Genomic DNA, 15796 nt, shown 5'->3' with positions numbered 1-15796 from the left:
GCGCGAAGCACATAATCACGAGCGCGAAGTTCCTTGCGGCCGGGGTCCAGGGCCCGTTTGGGCCCTGGAAGCTCTAATAATTAGGGTTCTTGATGCTCTCTTGTGCTATCTAAGGCTTATTTTTCAACAGACGAAGACAAAAAGTAAGAAATCATTCCAAACGGGAGACACAGAGCCAGGGCGGGAGAAATTGATTCTCAAGCGGGAGAATGGGAGATTCTGCAAAAATGGGCTTTCGACGGGAGATCTCCCGTCGAAAACGGGAGAGTTGGAGTCTCTCACAGTTTAAATTGTGAGGGTGAAATTTTTGTTTTCTAATCATTTATAATAACTCACTGTGACACCTACGGCCAACCCACAAACACAAGCATGCACATAGACACACACGTGCACACACACACGACAGTACGAAGATAAAGACATACTAAAATACACTCTAATCGAGGACTGTCGTGAACAAAAAAAAAAAAAAACATCAAATGAAATATCTTGCTATATCTTATCTACCTGTAAACTACATAAACATATAAAGGTATATGTTTGTGTGTGTGTGTGTGTGTCTGTGTGTCTGTGTGCTGGCTTCTCAGACATGTGTTCCGACTTTCTGAAGTAAAACTAACTCTCAGTCCTTACACCATGAATATAAGAGCAGGCACTTATTTGACATGACATTTATTACAAGTAGTGATAATCATACTGCAAACTTGGAATATACAACTTCATAGGCCTATGTAGTGCTGTACATGTATATCGTCGCTGGGGTGGCAAGACCTTGTATCTGCAATTTTGGTGAATATGACTTTTTTTGGATTAATGGTCGGATAATTGGTTAAGCGATGTCCTGTCCAAATCCTAACTGTCTTACCCCAAACATGAAGCCACCACGGCATGTCAAAGGAAATGCTATCCCATTCGCTACAGTGCTTTGGCCGCCATGTTTTTTGGATCTCCTGAACATTTGACATTTTGTAGATACGAGGTCTTGTCGCCCCAGCGACGATATGCAAATGTCAATGCAGTATCTATGCTGATAACAAATGTGACCTGCTACAACAAAAGGACCCTAAAATCGCTGACGGGTGAGCCGAGAAAATTGAGTTTGAAGTCAGATCACCAAAATCTGTCAAAACGTTTGGATTTCTGTTTTTACATAATTTTGTAGTCTAATGTATCTTCTATCATCTGCCGAAATTTCTAAGCTAAATGATCAAAAGGAAAGGCCTTCAATAGCATTTTTCTGGGCCATGCTTGGCTCGCCCGTCAGCGACTTTAGGATCCTTTTGTTGTAGCAGGTCACAAATGTAACCCTAATACTACAGCAATGTACTAGTGTAGTTAAACTACTAGTGAATACACACAGTGGTACTTTGACACTACTTTGTACATACACTATGTCTCCAGACAATTATTAATTCTTTCTCTCATTATGGCCCGAATTCACGAAGGTGGTACAAATGAAACCATGGTTTAAACCATGGACAAAAACCATGGAGTGCCAAGTGTCGCACGGAAAATTTCGTTACGAAATTGGTCATTTCATCGACAAAATGCCCGTTTCGTTAACGAAATTATTTTGTGGACGAAATGCTCATTTCGTTACAAAATGTTGTTATTTCGTTACAAAATAATCATTTCATTGACGAAATTACTGATTTTGTAACGAAATATTCCATGCGACACTTGGCGCTCCATGGTTTTTGTCCATGGTTTAAACCATGGTTTTTGTACCACCTTCGTGAATTCGGGCCTATGTGTTGCACCAGGGAAAGAAATAAAGACAAAAGCAAATCTAAAATGCCTTAATGTACAGGTACATTGAATATAACAAGATATACAAGACATGGTAAGCGTAATGATCACCAGAGCATAATACTTCCACCTTTTGGGAACTGGCATAGATATTGATTGGGATATGCAAAACTGTATATCTTCCTGATGATTATTACATGAAATCTCAGAGTCCACTCAAGATTGAATAAAGTTTCCCAGCAAATTTTCAACAGCTCCAACCCTGGGGGGGGGGGGGGGGGGGGGGCTGCCTTTTTCCTCCCAAGCCCACTTGTGAATCGTTCCTCACCTCACCCCAAAGGCACTCAAATAATACATGTTTTGTTTTGTTTTTCCTCTCTTTTCTTGTTTTGTTTTGTTTTGGGTTCGGTTAGGTTGGTTTATTTGTTTGCCCTTCTTTTCTACAGTTGTCATGTGAGGCCCTTCCTTTGTGTTCCCAAAGGAAGCAAGGAAACAAAACCTCTCTTCGCCCACTCGAGTCATTCCTTCCCCTTATGGGCCAATTCCTGCCTAGTTTAGATTCTCAAGGGGTATTTTCAAGGCACCAACAATGTCGGACAAAGTTTGAGCACAGTGCCAAACAGGCAGGACCAATTGTATGACAGCCCCCTGGAGTGTTCAGCTTCAGACAAGCCAGCCATTATTGTTTCCTAAGTTTTGTCTGTCGTAGTGCAAATACACAAGAACGAAGAAGGGGAATTCCCAGAAAGTGAATGCACTTAACATTAAGATCCTAAAGCTATGTTGCTAGAATGTTCCGTATACCACAGCCCAATGAGTGTTCAGCTTCAGAAAAGCCAGCCATTGTTATTGTTTCATAAGTTACGTTTGTCGGAGCGCAAATACACAAGAGCAGTGGGGAATCCCCTGCACGTCAATGCGCTCAACATTACGACCCAAAGCTATGTGGCTACAAATGCTCTAACGCAGTGAGCACGGACAGATCTGATTGTTTACATTATAATACTGAAGCCCTTGAACTAGGCAGAAATGTTTTAAAAAGTGCTTCAAACATGGCCTGATTTTTTTTTCCATTCAAAACTTTTCAAACTAATGAAAAGAGGAATGGTGAAAAAAAAGGTCAAAGGAAGCATGAGCATTTCCACACCTAACATTTGTTTTGGAAGCAGTTTGAGCTGAAACTGACCCAAAGCTATCCTGACAACAGTATCTTTACAAGAGTTTGTGTGAAGATTGGGAGATTCTGATTTAAAAAAAAATAACAAAACAAAACAAACAAAACAAAATCAACCATTAGGTTATAGAGTCGGACTACAAGTAGCAAATAACAGTGTGATAAATCAATGTTTCAATTCAATGTTTGGGGCATATGGTAATGATGTTTCAGCTAACTTATACATGTACCAATTAACATACAGTATGTGGGAGGTTGAGTAGTGGCTCTTGCTTCATATTCTGACAATCTCCACAGCCGTCCGGTCAGCTACGGAGTGGTCGGTCTTGCTGTCCTGAACAGAGTCCTGGCTCTTGATGACCAGCCTGGCATAGGTTCCTCCCACCTGACCACTGGTCAAGAGGCCTGGGTTGATGCACACAGCTCCCTCAATTTCCTGCATCAAAATTTCAGCAAACATGCAACAAAAATAGTAACAATAGCAAAACACAACCAAAATTTTATATTTTCATTGGTGCATGGTATGCAGAACTCATTGTCTGTAACTACAAGGGAAGTAAGAAAAATCCTTTGAATCTTTCGGTTATTCATTTATTTATTCTTTCTGTCCATGGTCTTTTGGCAAAAAAAAAGCACAAACAACAAAAGGTTCATGACCTATCCATAACTTCCCTCCACAGAGGTACTTTACACAAGTCACAAATACTGTAAAAGTGGATATTCTAACACAAGTAATTTTTGTGCTGGGCTGGGTAAGATGAATTTAGCATGTTTTTAATTTCGCAGAATCAAGACATTTAGTAGTGGTACACATAACAAGCAAAAATATTTGCATGTCTTTATCTTTGCACTAGCTTCTGGTTGTGTGAAATACACAAAAACTTAGGTTTCACCACCGCGAAAAATTCCACTTTTAGAGTGATCAACGGGATCGTGTGGAATGAAGACAAATTTTGTCACTGGCTTTGAATGATATGGTCAGCTGAACTTGTTAAGTTCTTGAACACATAATTCCCATTTAAAGAAAAAAATATTCGAGTGGATGGAAATAAACATGACAGTTACCTTGACAAAAAAGCGTAAACGAGACGGGCAGATGAAGAGGTGGGGAGCACAAGCCATCTTTGCGAAGCGAGAGAATTTGTCGTAGTCAACCGGCACCTCCTCAGCGGGAGGGTACAGAGGATAAAAGTTGCGCTGGGTGAGAATGTGTCTCACTAGACGACCCAGACGATCAGACGATCCAGGCGGACTGCAGAAATCGGGAAAGCGAGCAAACTCGGCTTTACAAAACAGTGAGTTTTACAACAAACCTCTCCCATACATGTAAAATTATGGTACTACCAAATGCACATTTAGAAGTTCAAATTTGTCTAGGGTGCATAAGAATTAAATACATTTTATGCATGATTTGTAGAACTGTCGACAATAATTAGGAGGATTGTGATAATTACCAGGATATCTCCTCCCTACTAAGATGGAAGAGGATATCTGTCGACGTTGTTGCTATGGTGACACCATTGATGGAGATCATCTCTGGCTCTGCAATAAAGTGAACCCGCTTTGTGGAGAAAACAAAGAGAAGAGAAAAATGAGAGAATCACTGTTGATATATTTAATATTGCAGCAATGCATTTCTTTTGCAACTACTTAAATTCATGCATATTTGGTGATTAAAACAATTTGAGACTCTTATCATAAAGATATTGGCAGGAGATGAAGGAAATATCGTAAATCATATAGGTATCTGCTAAGAAGTTTGGGACGTAGTAAACAAAGTGATACATCTGTTGGTTGCATTTCTTCACTATTTACATTAAAAAAAAACTCACACAATAATGATTTAAATATGAACTATCCAACTGTAATAACAAGATTACATTACATGGGGTAAAGATACTAAGTGTGTCTCCATCAATAAAACATCTTTCTAGACACTGAATACAAAATTCCCAGGCCAGAAGATGTCACAGAGTGCCTCAAAAAAGTGTGTGCTAGACAATTGTACAAGTTTAACTACCAGTATATATGTTGAAATATGCCCGAAAATTTGTGGTTGGCTGAATTTGCGAGAGGAGCAAAGTTAGCAATTTCCCACATGCAAACTGACATACATTGCATTTGTGTCATGGGAGGCAATATTTTAGCATGTTGTCAGTTTAGAAAATACCAGTCTCCTCACAAAATTAACCCTCCCCACCCCCCCCCCAAAAAAAATAGTCCATGCATTTGCTAGCTGTTGATAATCATGGTGGAGAATGGAATCTCAGCTTATTAAGGCATCAGGTGTAATGACCCATATGGATAAATAAAGCTGCATTTTTATGAATTTATATTACATAACTGCATCAAATTGATCATGCACATGTGTGTATGCATACACAAACAACTGATGAAAAATTTATTCCGCACATGTGAGCATTACGACATGTTTTACCTTGGGCTGGTTTTTCATCTCTGGGTATGGGGGCTGGGGGTAGACAAAATGGTGTTGAGCATCTCGCAGTGATGGCTGGAAAACGAGTTCACATCCAATACTAACAGAGGAACAAAATAGTGCAACATAAAGCAGCTGTCAGTGACAAAGCAGCCACAAATTTGTAATAAGATAACATTCTCTTTTAACTACAGTATACTTTGATTGATGGTTGTATCAACAGTTTCACAGCTCTGGGCAATTGTACTGCTTCAGAGTCTCACCATAGCATGGTTTCTTACTGCAACCCCAGTTGGGAGTGAATAGATTTTGCTGATCATCAGTAGGTTGCACTTACTTTCACATAAAGAAAATGAGCAGAGCAATGATCAAACATTTTCTTTGAGTTGATACAAAGGATATCTTTAGTCTACCTGCCAATGTAGCATAATTAATACATCCACTGTGTATACAGGGCATACACAAGGATAAAAGAACTGAAGTATTTCACCCTAAAAAGCTTGTGCCAGCTTTGGGGATGATTGCACTTTGCCTTCACAACAGTACAGACATATCAATGAAACTGTACTAAGGTGATTCATAAAATCACAAATCCTTGAAGACACTAAGAATGACAAATTTACCTTTCAGTTTTTTTCACGATGGCCTGTATGATGTCATTGAAGATTCTGTCATAACTCTCTCCAAGGGAACCCTCCTGGGGAGACACAGATACATTTGTGAGATTGCATTAAATGATAATGATAATGAATAACATTTATATAGCGCTTAATACTGATGTTTCTAATCATACGGCTGTGACATTTATAAATACATGACATAATAGAATAAAGATGTAAACTTAAGTATGAGGAGCACCAATACATAATAAAATGTGAAAGGGGGAGAGGATTGAGTTAGAGAAAGTATCCCTTTATGCAGTAAAACTCACCTTGACTAAGCTATGTTCAACGTCCACAAATGGTCCAATCTGGTGAAACAGCAAACATATAAAGAGGAAAGTGATGAGAGTGAGGCATATCAGTTCAATGACAAATAGTTGTAATTCTCAACAATTCTACTATTCAATATAAAATCTTTTGAGCTTCAACATCAAACAGTGATGAATACTAACAGGCTGTCAAAGATATTCACCTGAAAGCACAATGGCAAACGGATGAAGACATCTGTAATATGTGATATGTGAATTCAATTTTTGCATTACAATGAGCATGAATGATAGGTCATTACATTGATGAAAAAAATATCAAATTGATTAATTCTTATACCAGAATAACAACTAAAGCTATTTTGTCCACAAGAATTGACATATTATGGATAATAAATAAAACAAGGTTAATGTTTTTGGGACTGTAAAATCAGCCAACAAATTCATTACTGAATCTGCATGGACGACTTTGCATAATCATTGCTATAGACATCATTGACAACAGTTAACAGCGTAGTCAACAGTTAAGAAAAAAAAAATGATTTCTGACTGCAGTCTTTGTTCACAAAGCCAGTGTTGTCAAAAATGTTCTCAAAGCATTCATATTCCAAATCTTGGCAATTTCTGAGAACTTGAAGGAGATGTATCCACAAGGTCAGGTTTAGAGTGATATCATTGCTGAGAGCGACAAAATAGCAAATAATATCTACACAGTGAAAAATAAATTCATGAACAGGGAAATATGACCTCAGACTTTTGCCTAGATAAAAACAACTAATCATCTCCATAAAGTTGGAAATAGCACATGCTAGTAACTTCAATATTTGATACACCATAAGTTGATAAAGAGGAGATACACTCCTACGGTAATGAATTAACAATGCATCAACAATATATCGGTACTCCAGTCAAAAGTGACTCCTGAAGACTGGTCCAAATGAGACCACTTACCAGAATACAGGCATCAGGCCTGGTCTTCTTTATGACCCGGACCAGATCCTCCAGTGGTTCCAAACTCATGGCGTCCGACGGGCTGAAAGGACCAGCTGCTATGAGGAGATTAACATCTCTCTGACCATCACTTTCGCTCATCGGCCGGAAGTCGCCCATCACCCCCTGGAAAAGAGAACAGTAGCAGGTTTACATAATATCAAAGAGCATTTCTTCATGGTTACATCTCAAATGTCATCACTCCAACCCATATCGAAACAATCAAACAAACAGACTTTTATTATGATGGGTATTAAGAACCCATGCAAACAAAGAGTTTACATTGGAGGGTAATGTATGACAGATACAAAAGCACATGCTCAATCATAGATATGCACATATATGTTTAAAGTGTTTGTCAACCTAAATTATGGACATAGTGCATGTTCTGAGTTTACTTTAAGACAGGGAGGCTCGAAAGCTGCCCTACCATTGATCTTAATCAATTTTTTAGTTTCATTGCTGTGCCTTTGCAGGAATCTCGACATACAGAAGCTAGCAGTGCTCTCAGTAAACAGGCCTCCCTATAGGAATGCACAGAAACAGATGTCTGCGTGTAAAAGCTGGAATAGAGCTTACTGGGTAGATTTTAGATGCCACAAATTTCACCCCTGCGCTGTTGACACCGTCCATGGCAACGACCTGACCCGGAAACAGCGAGTAGGCCTTGACCTCTGTGAGGCTGATGGCTGTCTGTTTGCCCGCCGATGACTCCACCGACCCCTCCATCATCACGGACTGGGCATTGAGTCGCCCGTTGCTGTCACAGCAGATCCTACCAATGATAGTCTCTGATTCCTATTCATCAGAAACAAACTAACAGTTAAACCTTCCCCCAGTAATTCATGGCTGAGCTGGCATACAGCAGTCCTCCTAGAGTTTTATGGATGTATCAATCAGCAAACATGTCGATATTATTTTTCCACCCACCTGTCAACACAAACATCCAGGCCCAGTTTTCTCAAAAGACAAAATCGATTTCAAATTTCCTTACCACACTGGCTGCCATAGACTTACAGTTAAATATTTTGATTATGTATGATTGATTTGTTGATTTGATCAATAAAGACTTAAAGAAAAAAAAAACCAAAAACTATAATTATAATCATTTTAAACTCTTCATTAAACAGGACCTTGATCAGATAACTGCCATTAATTACGGATTCCATGATCATTTCAAATTCTGTGGTATCTGTGTACTGTTGTAATATATATGTTGCAACTGTGTGGATTTATTGACATTATGACCAAGTTAAGCCAGGGAGGAGTTAGGAAATGAACCAAAAGCCCTCAATAGCCATGCGATTTAAGCTTAGTGAATGGGCACAAATGCTTACATCTAACAGACTATCATATGTAGTCACTCATTTCTCATCAGTGGAGGTGTGATTATGATTCATGGAGGAAGTGAATTCAAACAAACAACTTATGCACTTCACTTGTACATAAGATGACCACTAATTTTAAATGCATCCATTCACTGCCAAATTGTTTAAGTATGAATTATCAAAAAAATGCCTTCCATTGCTTTATAGCTTTTAAATATTTCATTTTGCCCATCAAATCTTAGGAGATTTTTTTTTGCAGGAACTACCATCTCGTCATCATCGAGTTGGCAACTCTAAACTTCACTGCATATTGTGTATGGGAGAAAATTTTGATGGAACTGGTTCAATTCATTAAGTCTAAACAAAAACACACACAAAAAAAAAACATACAAATGTTTTGTCTATTTGGGGGAGAAGCTGGAACTTCTCCTGTGTTGCCAATATAGGAATCAATTATAAATTTAGCGATTAGACGGCTATTGAAAATTCTCGAATTGAAACAATTATATGTAAACACCAAAGGACTCAAATGACATGAAATTTGCTTATGCTATGCTTCAGAAACATCCAAAATGAATAGTTAAAAAAAAAAGAAATACAACATCAAACAACAGAGATGTGGTTTATGGGACTTTATGGATTTACTCCCAATATCAGTATAGATATGCATGACGTATCCACTCTCTACATGCAATGCCAACCATGAACCATGGTTTGCATGGTATACTTTTTAGGTCATTCAATATATCAATTCAATGCCCAAACAAGCTTTCAGACAGAGAGAGAGAAAATAAAAACTTACCTGGATAGGTAATGCTAGATGAGCCACATTCTCAATGCTGTATTTCTCTTGAAACATTTTTGACATGTCCTCTATCACCTCGTTCAGCACTGAAAAAAAAAGAATTGTTGCACAACTTCAATGATGATTCCTGTCTTTCAGGTACACTTAAACACAAAACATTACTAACAAGTTATTACAAACGAGACATTTCACAAAAATATGACATGACATTACATTGGGAGCCTGTGATGCACCTAAAGTGTGAAATCTACAGAATGACAATACTTCCACAGGAAAGAAGATGACACTCAGGACAAAGATGTCTGAAAACAACCCGACTCTGAAAATCAAGGTCTCTTTACTTGCAAGCAATTGCTGCTTTCTGGCAGTAAAGCAGCACAGGGTATGGGGCTATATTTGATTTGATTGATTGATAGCTTTGCTCATTGTTGTTGTTTTTATTGTTGAAATTTTGTATTCACTGCTCTCTGAAAAATATTTGATTGCCTGAGTGAACAAAATAAAATAAAACAAACAAACAAACAAACAAACCTTCAGCCTTGCGTTTGATCTTCTGCATCATGTACTTATATTTCTCTGACTTCTGCACACAGGGGCTCATCTCACCACGGGTCACGCAGCACTGGCCAAGACCAGAGCCCTCCCAGTTCACAGTAGTGACCGGTCCAAAACTGGCCACAACCTCCCCAGACTTGCTGCGGCTGCTGTACTTTTGTGAGGGAGTTGACGATCTGATCAAACAAAAAACATGATATCTTTGCCATGTGACATACTTGAATTGGGAGAAGAAATGAATAGCACGTCTTCATTGATCAATCTTAAAAGAGTCAGATGTGTAGAACCAAGTTCAATCTGGTCCAAAGATTTATTCCATCCAGACTGCCAAACTGTTGATTTCATAGATTTTGCAAATCTTGCGATTTCCCTCAACCTGCTTCAAAAATAAATATCAGATTTCTTTCCATTCTTAATCATAACCTTGCCTAACCACAAGTTGACACTGGTGTTTATAGCATTGTTTTGCCTTTTTTTTTTTTTGCAGCACAGAGTAAATGTGGGGCAAGACTGAAGCTATTTATTTATTTTTATTTCAAGCAGAATCAATCACTGTAACAAACAGAAAAATAAGAAAATATTTGATATCAACATGATAGATCCCATCCTTTTTGATGCAGAATGTGAATGGGAAACAATTGGTCTGGGGAGTAAATATTTCAGCCAACTTACAAAGAGATGGAACCACTGGAGGATGCTGGGCTGGCATCCATCTTGTTCTGCTCTCTTAGTGGAGTCCTTTTATTACTGGACATGTCTGGAGTGGTCAAGACCCTCTTTTGCCGCGCCTTTGGCCCCGGTGTGTAGGCATCCAGGAGATCCTCAGACTCGTCATCATCCAACAGCCTTAAAAGGGTGGTGTTGTCATGGAAACAACATCTTGAAGAAGATGGACAGTTCACTAGTGCCATAGATTGAATTAGTCATATGAAAACATGAGATGCTCTTCTTCAAAGCATAATTTTGACATTTATTTCTGGCATTTTGATTTCACTTTATGATACTTCTTCGTGAATTTACAGCATCAGGTCAGAGAAGCTCTTAGAAAAGATCATGGAGAATTGTCACATAAAGAATATCCTCAAACAAAATACAAAATGAAAGATAATACCTACATGTATATATACCATGATGTCAGATTCATGTACACTGAAAATGTTGTTCCTCAAAACAAATGTTGCCAATGACAAAGAAAAAAAAATACTGTCATCAGATTGCTGCAACATACAAAACGCAGCAAATCCTCCTTGTGATCAAAAAGAAAACAAAATGAAGATGAAACTGAAAAGGATACATCTGATAGCTCTGCTGGGTTGTTGGTTTCTGACTGGAGGGAGTCTTCACCTGGTTGAGTCTCTTCCCTAATGACTGGTGGGCAGGATGGGGTCAAAATAAATAAGAAATAAATGCTCATGTAGATAAAAAGATGACGGCTTGATGTTACAAAAGCAAATTAATGTAGATTCATATGTCTACGCATACAACATACACACACACTCAAACACACATACACACACACACACACACACACACACACACACACACACAGAATTCAAATACCAGTAATTGCATTTTCTCAGATTATCAGAAGAAACTGATTTTAAGAACAAAATCAAAGGCAGACATGATACAGCTTTCACCAAATCTGGACCTCTAGTGATAATTATAAAACTTTAAAGTCTTTTATTTTCACAAAACATTGATATCAATCACAGCCACATATACTAAATATTCAGTTTAGAAGAGGAAATAATGGTATTGCATTACACGTCCCCCATTTATACACACACACACACACATACACACACACCTTTACCAAATTTATTTTTCTGAAATCAACATTAAAAAAAAAAAAATCATGATATATCCTTCAGATAAGAATTAAATGATGTGTTGCAATAACCCAGCAATGATGAATTTTACAGCTGGGGGATACACTTGCTTTATGATTGAACAAAAACATATTTTGCAAAAACATATTTTATACTCACCTCACGTTCTAACTGATCCAAGGTGTCTGCATTGATTGGTAGGCCACTGTGGGTTGTGGAGAAAGCGATCCATTCTGCTACGCAATCTTCCACCGTCAGTTTATACACAATACAGAACTCTTTCACTGCGAAAAGTGTAAAAAAAGAGCATGCAGTGAGTAGAATTAACTAAGATTGCAAAATGCCATTGCTTACACTTCAGCTCCAACCATAAGTTTGTCCTGTTTTCATCGTTGGCCTATTTATTTGGAGAAAAATATGACAATTATTGGGTTTGTTTCATTCCTCCAAAGAAGTACTCCTCGCTATTTTTTCTTTCCATTAAATTATTACCAAAATACACATATGGTTAGATCTACCCAAACCTCGGAGAAATGTGTTCTTACAAGGTTGTACATCTTCAAGATACTGTAGGGAGTGTTAACTGCTGATGAGATTGTGTGTACATTGTGAGGGTATCTATCAACTCAGCTAACACTGCTTCACAAGTGGCATCATGTCTAAAAAAAGTTATGTTACCAAGAAGTCAAGAGCCCTATCTTAATAAGGTGCTTAAACTTACTTAGATTGCCAAACACTAGGACCAGACTAGGTCACTAGGTGTCTAGACTGGAACTAGAGACATAGTACCGTTACTGCACCAGTTTTCGACAGGACCCAGATTTCGACACCCAACAGATAATTCTTATTAAATTTTATACTCAATACAAACGTCTGACTTCAACAATCAACCCAGTTATCAATCACATTTCTAGTCTTATATAAACACTGTTTGTCACTTGTCATCATAATCCGACGGTAGAATATTTAGGAGAAAAGCAACACAGTGTCAGCAGAAATTTTGATGTCGGCCATTTTCAGGGGTTCAAACAATATGACGCATTTTGTATACATCGCCGTAAAATGAAATTCACCCATGCCAGTTATCTTACTTTAGTATCAGTTTGTTTGCCAAATCCTGATGTTTGATTTCATAATCGTCTTTAGTAATTTCATGGCTGAATTCGTGATAAATGAGCAAACTTGTAGAAAGAGTTGGCTTTGAGAATGTGGCACCAGATTTCGACATTCCCACATTAAGACATGTTATAGAGAAAACAACAAGTTCTTGCGCTGGTATGATTGCTGGTTTGCGTCCACAATGCAGTGTAAGCGTGCTGTACGCGCCACATGATTATTGTGTGATGCGCGCTGCATGATTGTGTTGAAAAATGATGCTGGGTGTCGAAATCTGATGCCAGCGACGGCGTGACGGAAATCGCTTAAAAATGAACACGAGTGCATTCAAATGGGAATTCGTTCTAGGCATATTATTATTGGCCTTTGTAGCTCAACTTCATATCGAAATTCCGAGGTAAAATGGTGCAGTATTGATGATAAACAAGGAAATGTGCTAAAGTGTCGAAAACCGGTATCCTTACTGTAGTAGAGTGTCTAGCATGCCATGCTGTGCTATTTTGGAGAATATCTGTCTGCATCATTCATCAGGCGATTATGGCAGGCACTGGCACCTGGCTGACCGACTAAGAGTACTTCATTATCATTATTATTATCATTATTATTATTATTATTATCATCATCATTATTATTATTATTAATATTATTATTATTATCATCATCATTATTATTATTATTATTATTATTATTATTATTATTATTATTATTATTATTATCATTATTATTATTATTATTATTATCATTATTATCATTATTATTATTATTACTATCATCATTATTATTATTATCATTATTATTATTATTATTATTATTATTTTTCATTATTATTATTACTATTACTATTATCATTATCATCATTATTAGTAGTATTATCATCATCATCATCATCATCAGAAGTGGATCTAGAGGGGGGGTTGGGGGGGTTGCAACCCCCCCCAAAAAAAAAAGTTCCAACAAAGTAGTTCAGCGATTTGTGCAGAAACATCCACGACGTCTCTTCTGCCAGTCCATCATATTCGACTGAGGTTTGCCAGTGAGTGTCAGTGACAAGCTGTTCATAAATATAAGGCTGACAGTGCTTATTCCAAGGTCCCCAATTCTTTGTATCTGTGTTGTCAACTGGCCTTACATTGCAGGAAAATGCAACTAAATTTTACAAATTTTCATGGGGGGGTTAATTTGGCGATGACCTCTATACCAAAAATAGTGGTGTTTTAGATGCAAGAAAATGCCAGTTTCACACACAGATTTTCAAAAATTCTCCCTACTGTGGGAGGGGGGACACCCCCCTCCAACACCCTCCCCCCCTCGCTCGCTCCGCTCGCTCGGGCTCAGTCGCTACGCTCCCTCGCATACTGCTCCCAACCCCCCCCCCCCCCTTTATAAAAAGCTAGATCCGCCCCTGATCATCATTATCATCATTTAATTGATTTGGAAATTCAACATACAATACAAGCGGACATACGATAGAGTAGAATACAAACAGAAAATCGTATTAACGTTACATCTAACGTTAGAGATCTATTTTTACACGATATAAAGATTGTGGTGATTCTACGTGCATTGGCTAAGTCACAAGAAGTTTACAAAGAAGATATATCGTTATCATATCAAAATATTACTGATTCCTGGTATCACTTGAGTCAATCTCTTTTACAGTACACAGTAAATTAATGTAAATATAGGCACAGGGGATATTACAACATAGCTGATGAAATGATTCCGATAGAAATACAGCTCAGTGCCCAGTGGCAACATTTTTACATACTCTAACAAGTTAATAGACACTCTACTCTAGCTCTAGGCCCTATCCATTTTTAGCTTCCATATGATATGATGCCACTACCAACTAGACTCTATAAAAATTCTACTTACAGGCAGACATAGGTATTTTAGTAAGGACAAGTAAGGACAAGGACTAAGGTACAATACCCGTGCCATCCATGAACGTTTAGACTAGCTAAATTATCAGGCACAAACTGGGCCTGCCTGGCCTGCTGGTGAGTGCATTGCCATTGGCATTGCATTGCCCCGAGTGCACCCGCGCCTTTTTGCTTTGAACGATGTACGAATTCATCATAAACTTACGTTTGTCTACAACATCTGGGTCGTCAATCGTCACCCCAAATGTCTCAAATTGTTCAGAGAGTTCATTTTCGCTAATGTCTGTCATGTTGAACTCGTGAAGTGACTGAGCTAGTCTATTTATAAAGATGAAGTTGGGTACAGACTGGATTGGTCGTAACTCCGCGAGCTCCGCTGGCTCATCGAGTTGATATGATACGGAGGATACCAGGATAGTTACGCCGCCACGGCCGCGACGGGTTCAGCCAGCCAGCTGAGCCACCACGTCACGTACCACGCACGGGGATTGCTGTCCCACTCACATAATAGTGCTCTTCTTATTTCCCGCGTTTGAATCGCCTAGTGCGCACTTCCGGGTCATGCAGAAATCGGCCACACGTACATTATTGGCGAGAAGATAATAGACAGCATCAGAAGAATGGCACGTACCTGTACCACTGATCTCCCCAGTGGCACGTACAGCAAGTGCGGGGTTATTCCGCGGAACTGTCTACGCGTTAACTGCCTATAAGCAAAAAGATGTTTGCACGGGTTAGTGGGTGGGGTATGTTTTTCGGCTGCTCTTGATCTTTACAGCCTGGGTTCATCATCATCTTCTTCTTCTTCTTCTGATTAAGTCTGCCTCCTTCAGTCGGCTGAAGATTCTTGCAGACTGTGCTATTTACATTATAATACAGTTTATTTACAGATATTTACAAGCACATAGAAAATTTGACGAAAATAACTAGCCACCGGGATCAACCGTTAGACGAACCATGTATTGTAGATTGTAGTGGTATCTTAAAATTCTAGAAATC

At 38.5% G+C, this 15796-nt stretch overlaps 1 protein-coding gene across 1 annotated transcript; it reads right to left on the bottom strand.

Annotated features, from left to right (window-relative positions):
• Positions 1–656: 656 nt before the first annotated feature.
• On the bottom strand, positions 657–15168 carry LOC140231507 (DNA polymerase alpha subunit B-like). The gene is made up of 14 exons (XM_072311645.1): positions 15003–15168; positions 11958–12082; positions 11261–11334; positions 10639–10812; positions 9943–10142; positions 9409–9497; positions 7858–8076; positions 7240–7404; positions 6292–6330; positions 5984–6057; positions 5361–5460; positions 4378–4484; positions 3989–4175; positions 657–3359 (listed from the first exon to the last, which is right to left on the bottom strand). The coding sequence occupies exons 1-14, from the start codon at positions 15085–15087 to the stop codon at positions 3198–3200; spliced, it is 1800 nt and encodes a 599-aa protein (XP_072167746.1). The 5' UTR covers positions 15088–15168; the 3' UTR covers positions 657–3197.
• Between the last annotated feature and the right edge of the window lie 628 nt (positions 15169–15796).

The sequence above is a fragment of the Diadema setosum genome, chromosome 1 (assembly GCF_964275005.1).
Source record: "Diadema setosum chromosome 1, eeDiaSeto1, whole genome shotgun sequence".
In the NCBI taxonomy this organism is placed as follows: domain Eukaryota; kingdom Metazoa; phylum Echinodermata; class Echinoidea; order Diadematoida; family Diadematidae; genus Diadema; species Diadema setosum.
Note: the sequence above shows the minus strand (reverse complement) of the source record. Positions and strands in the feature narration are given on the sequence as shown.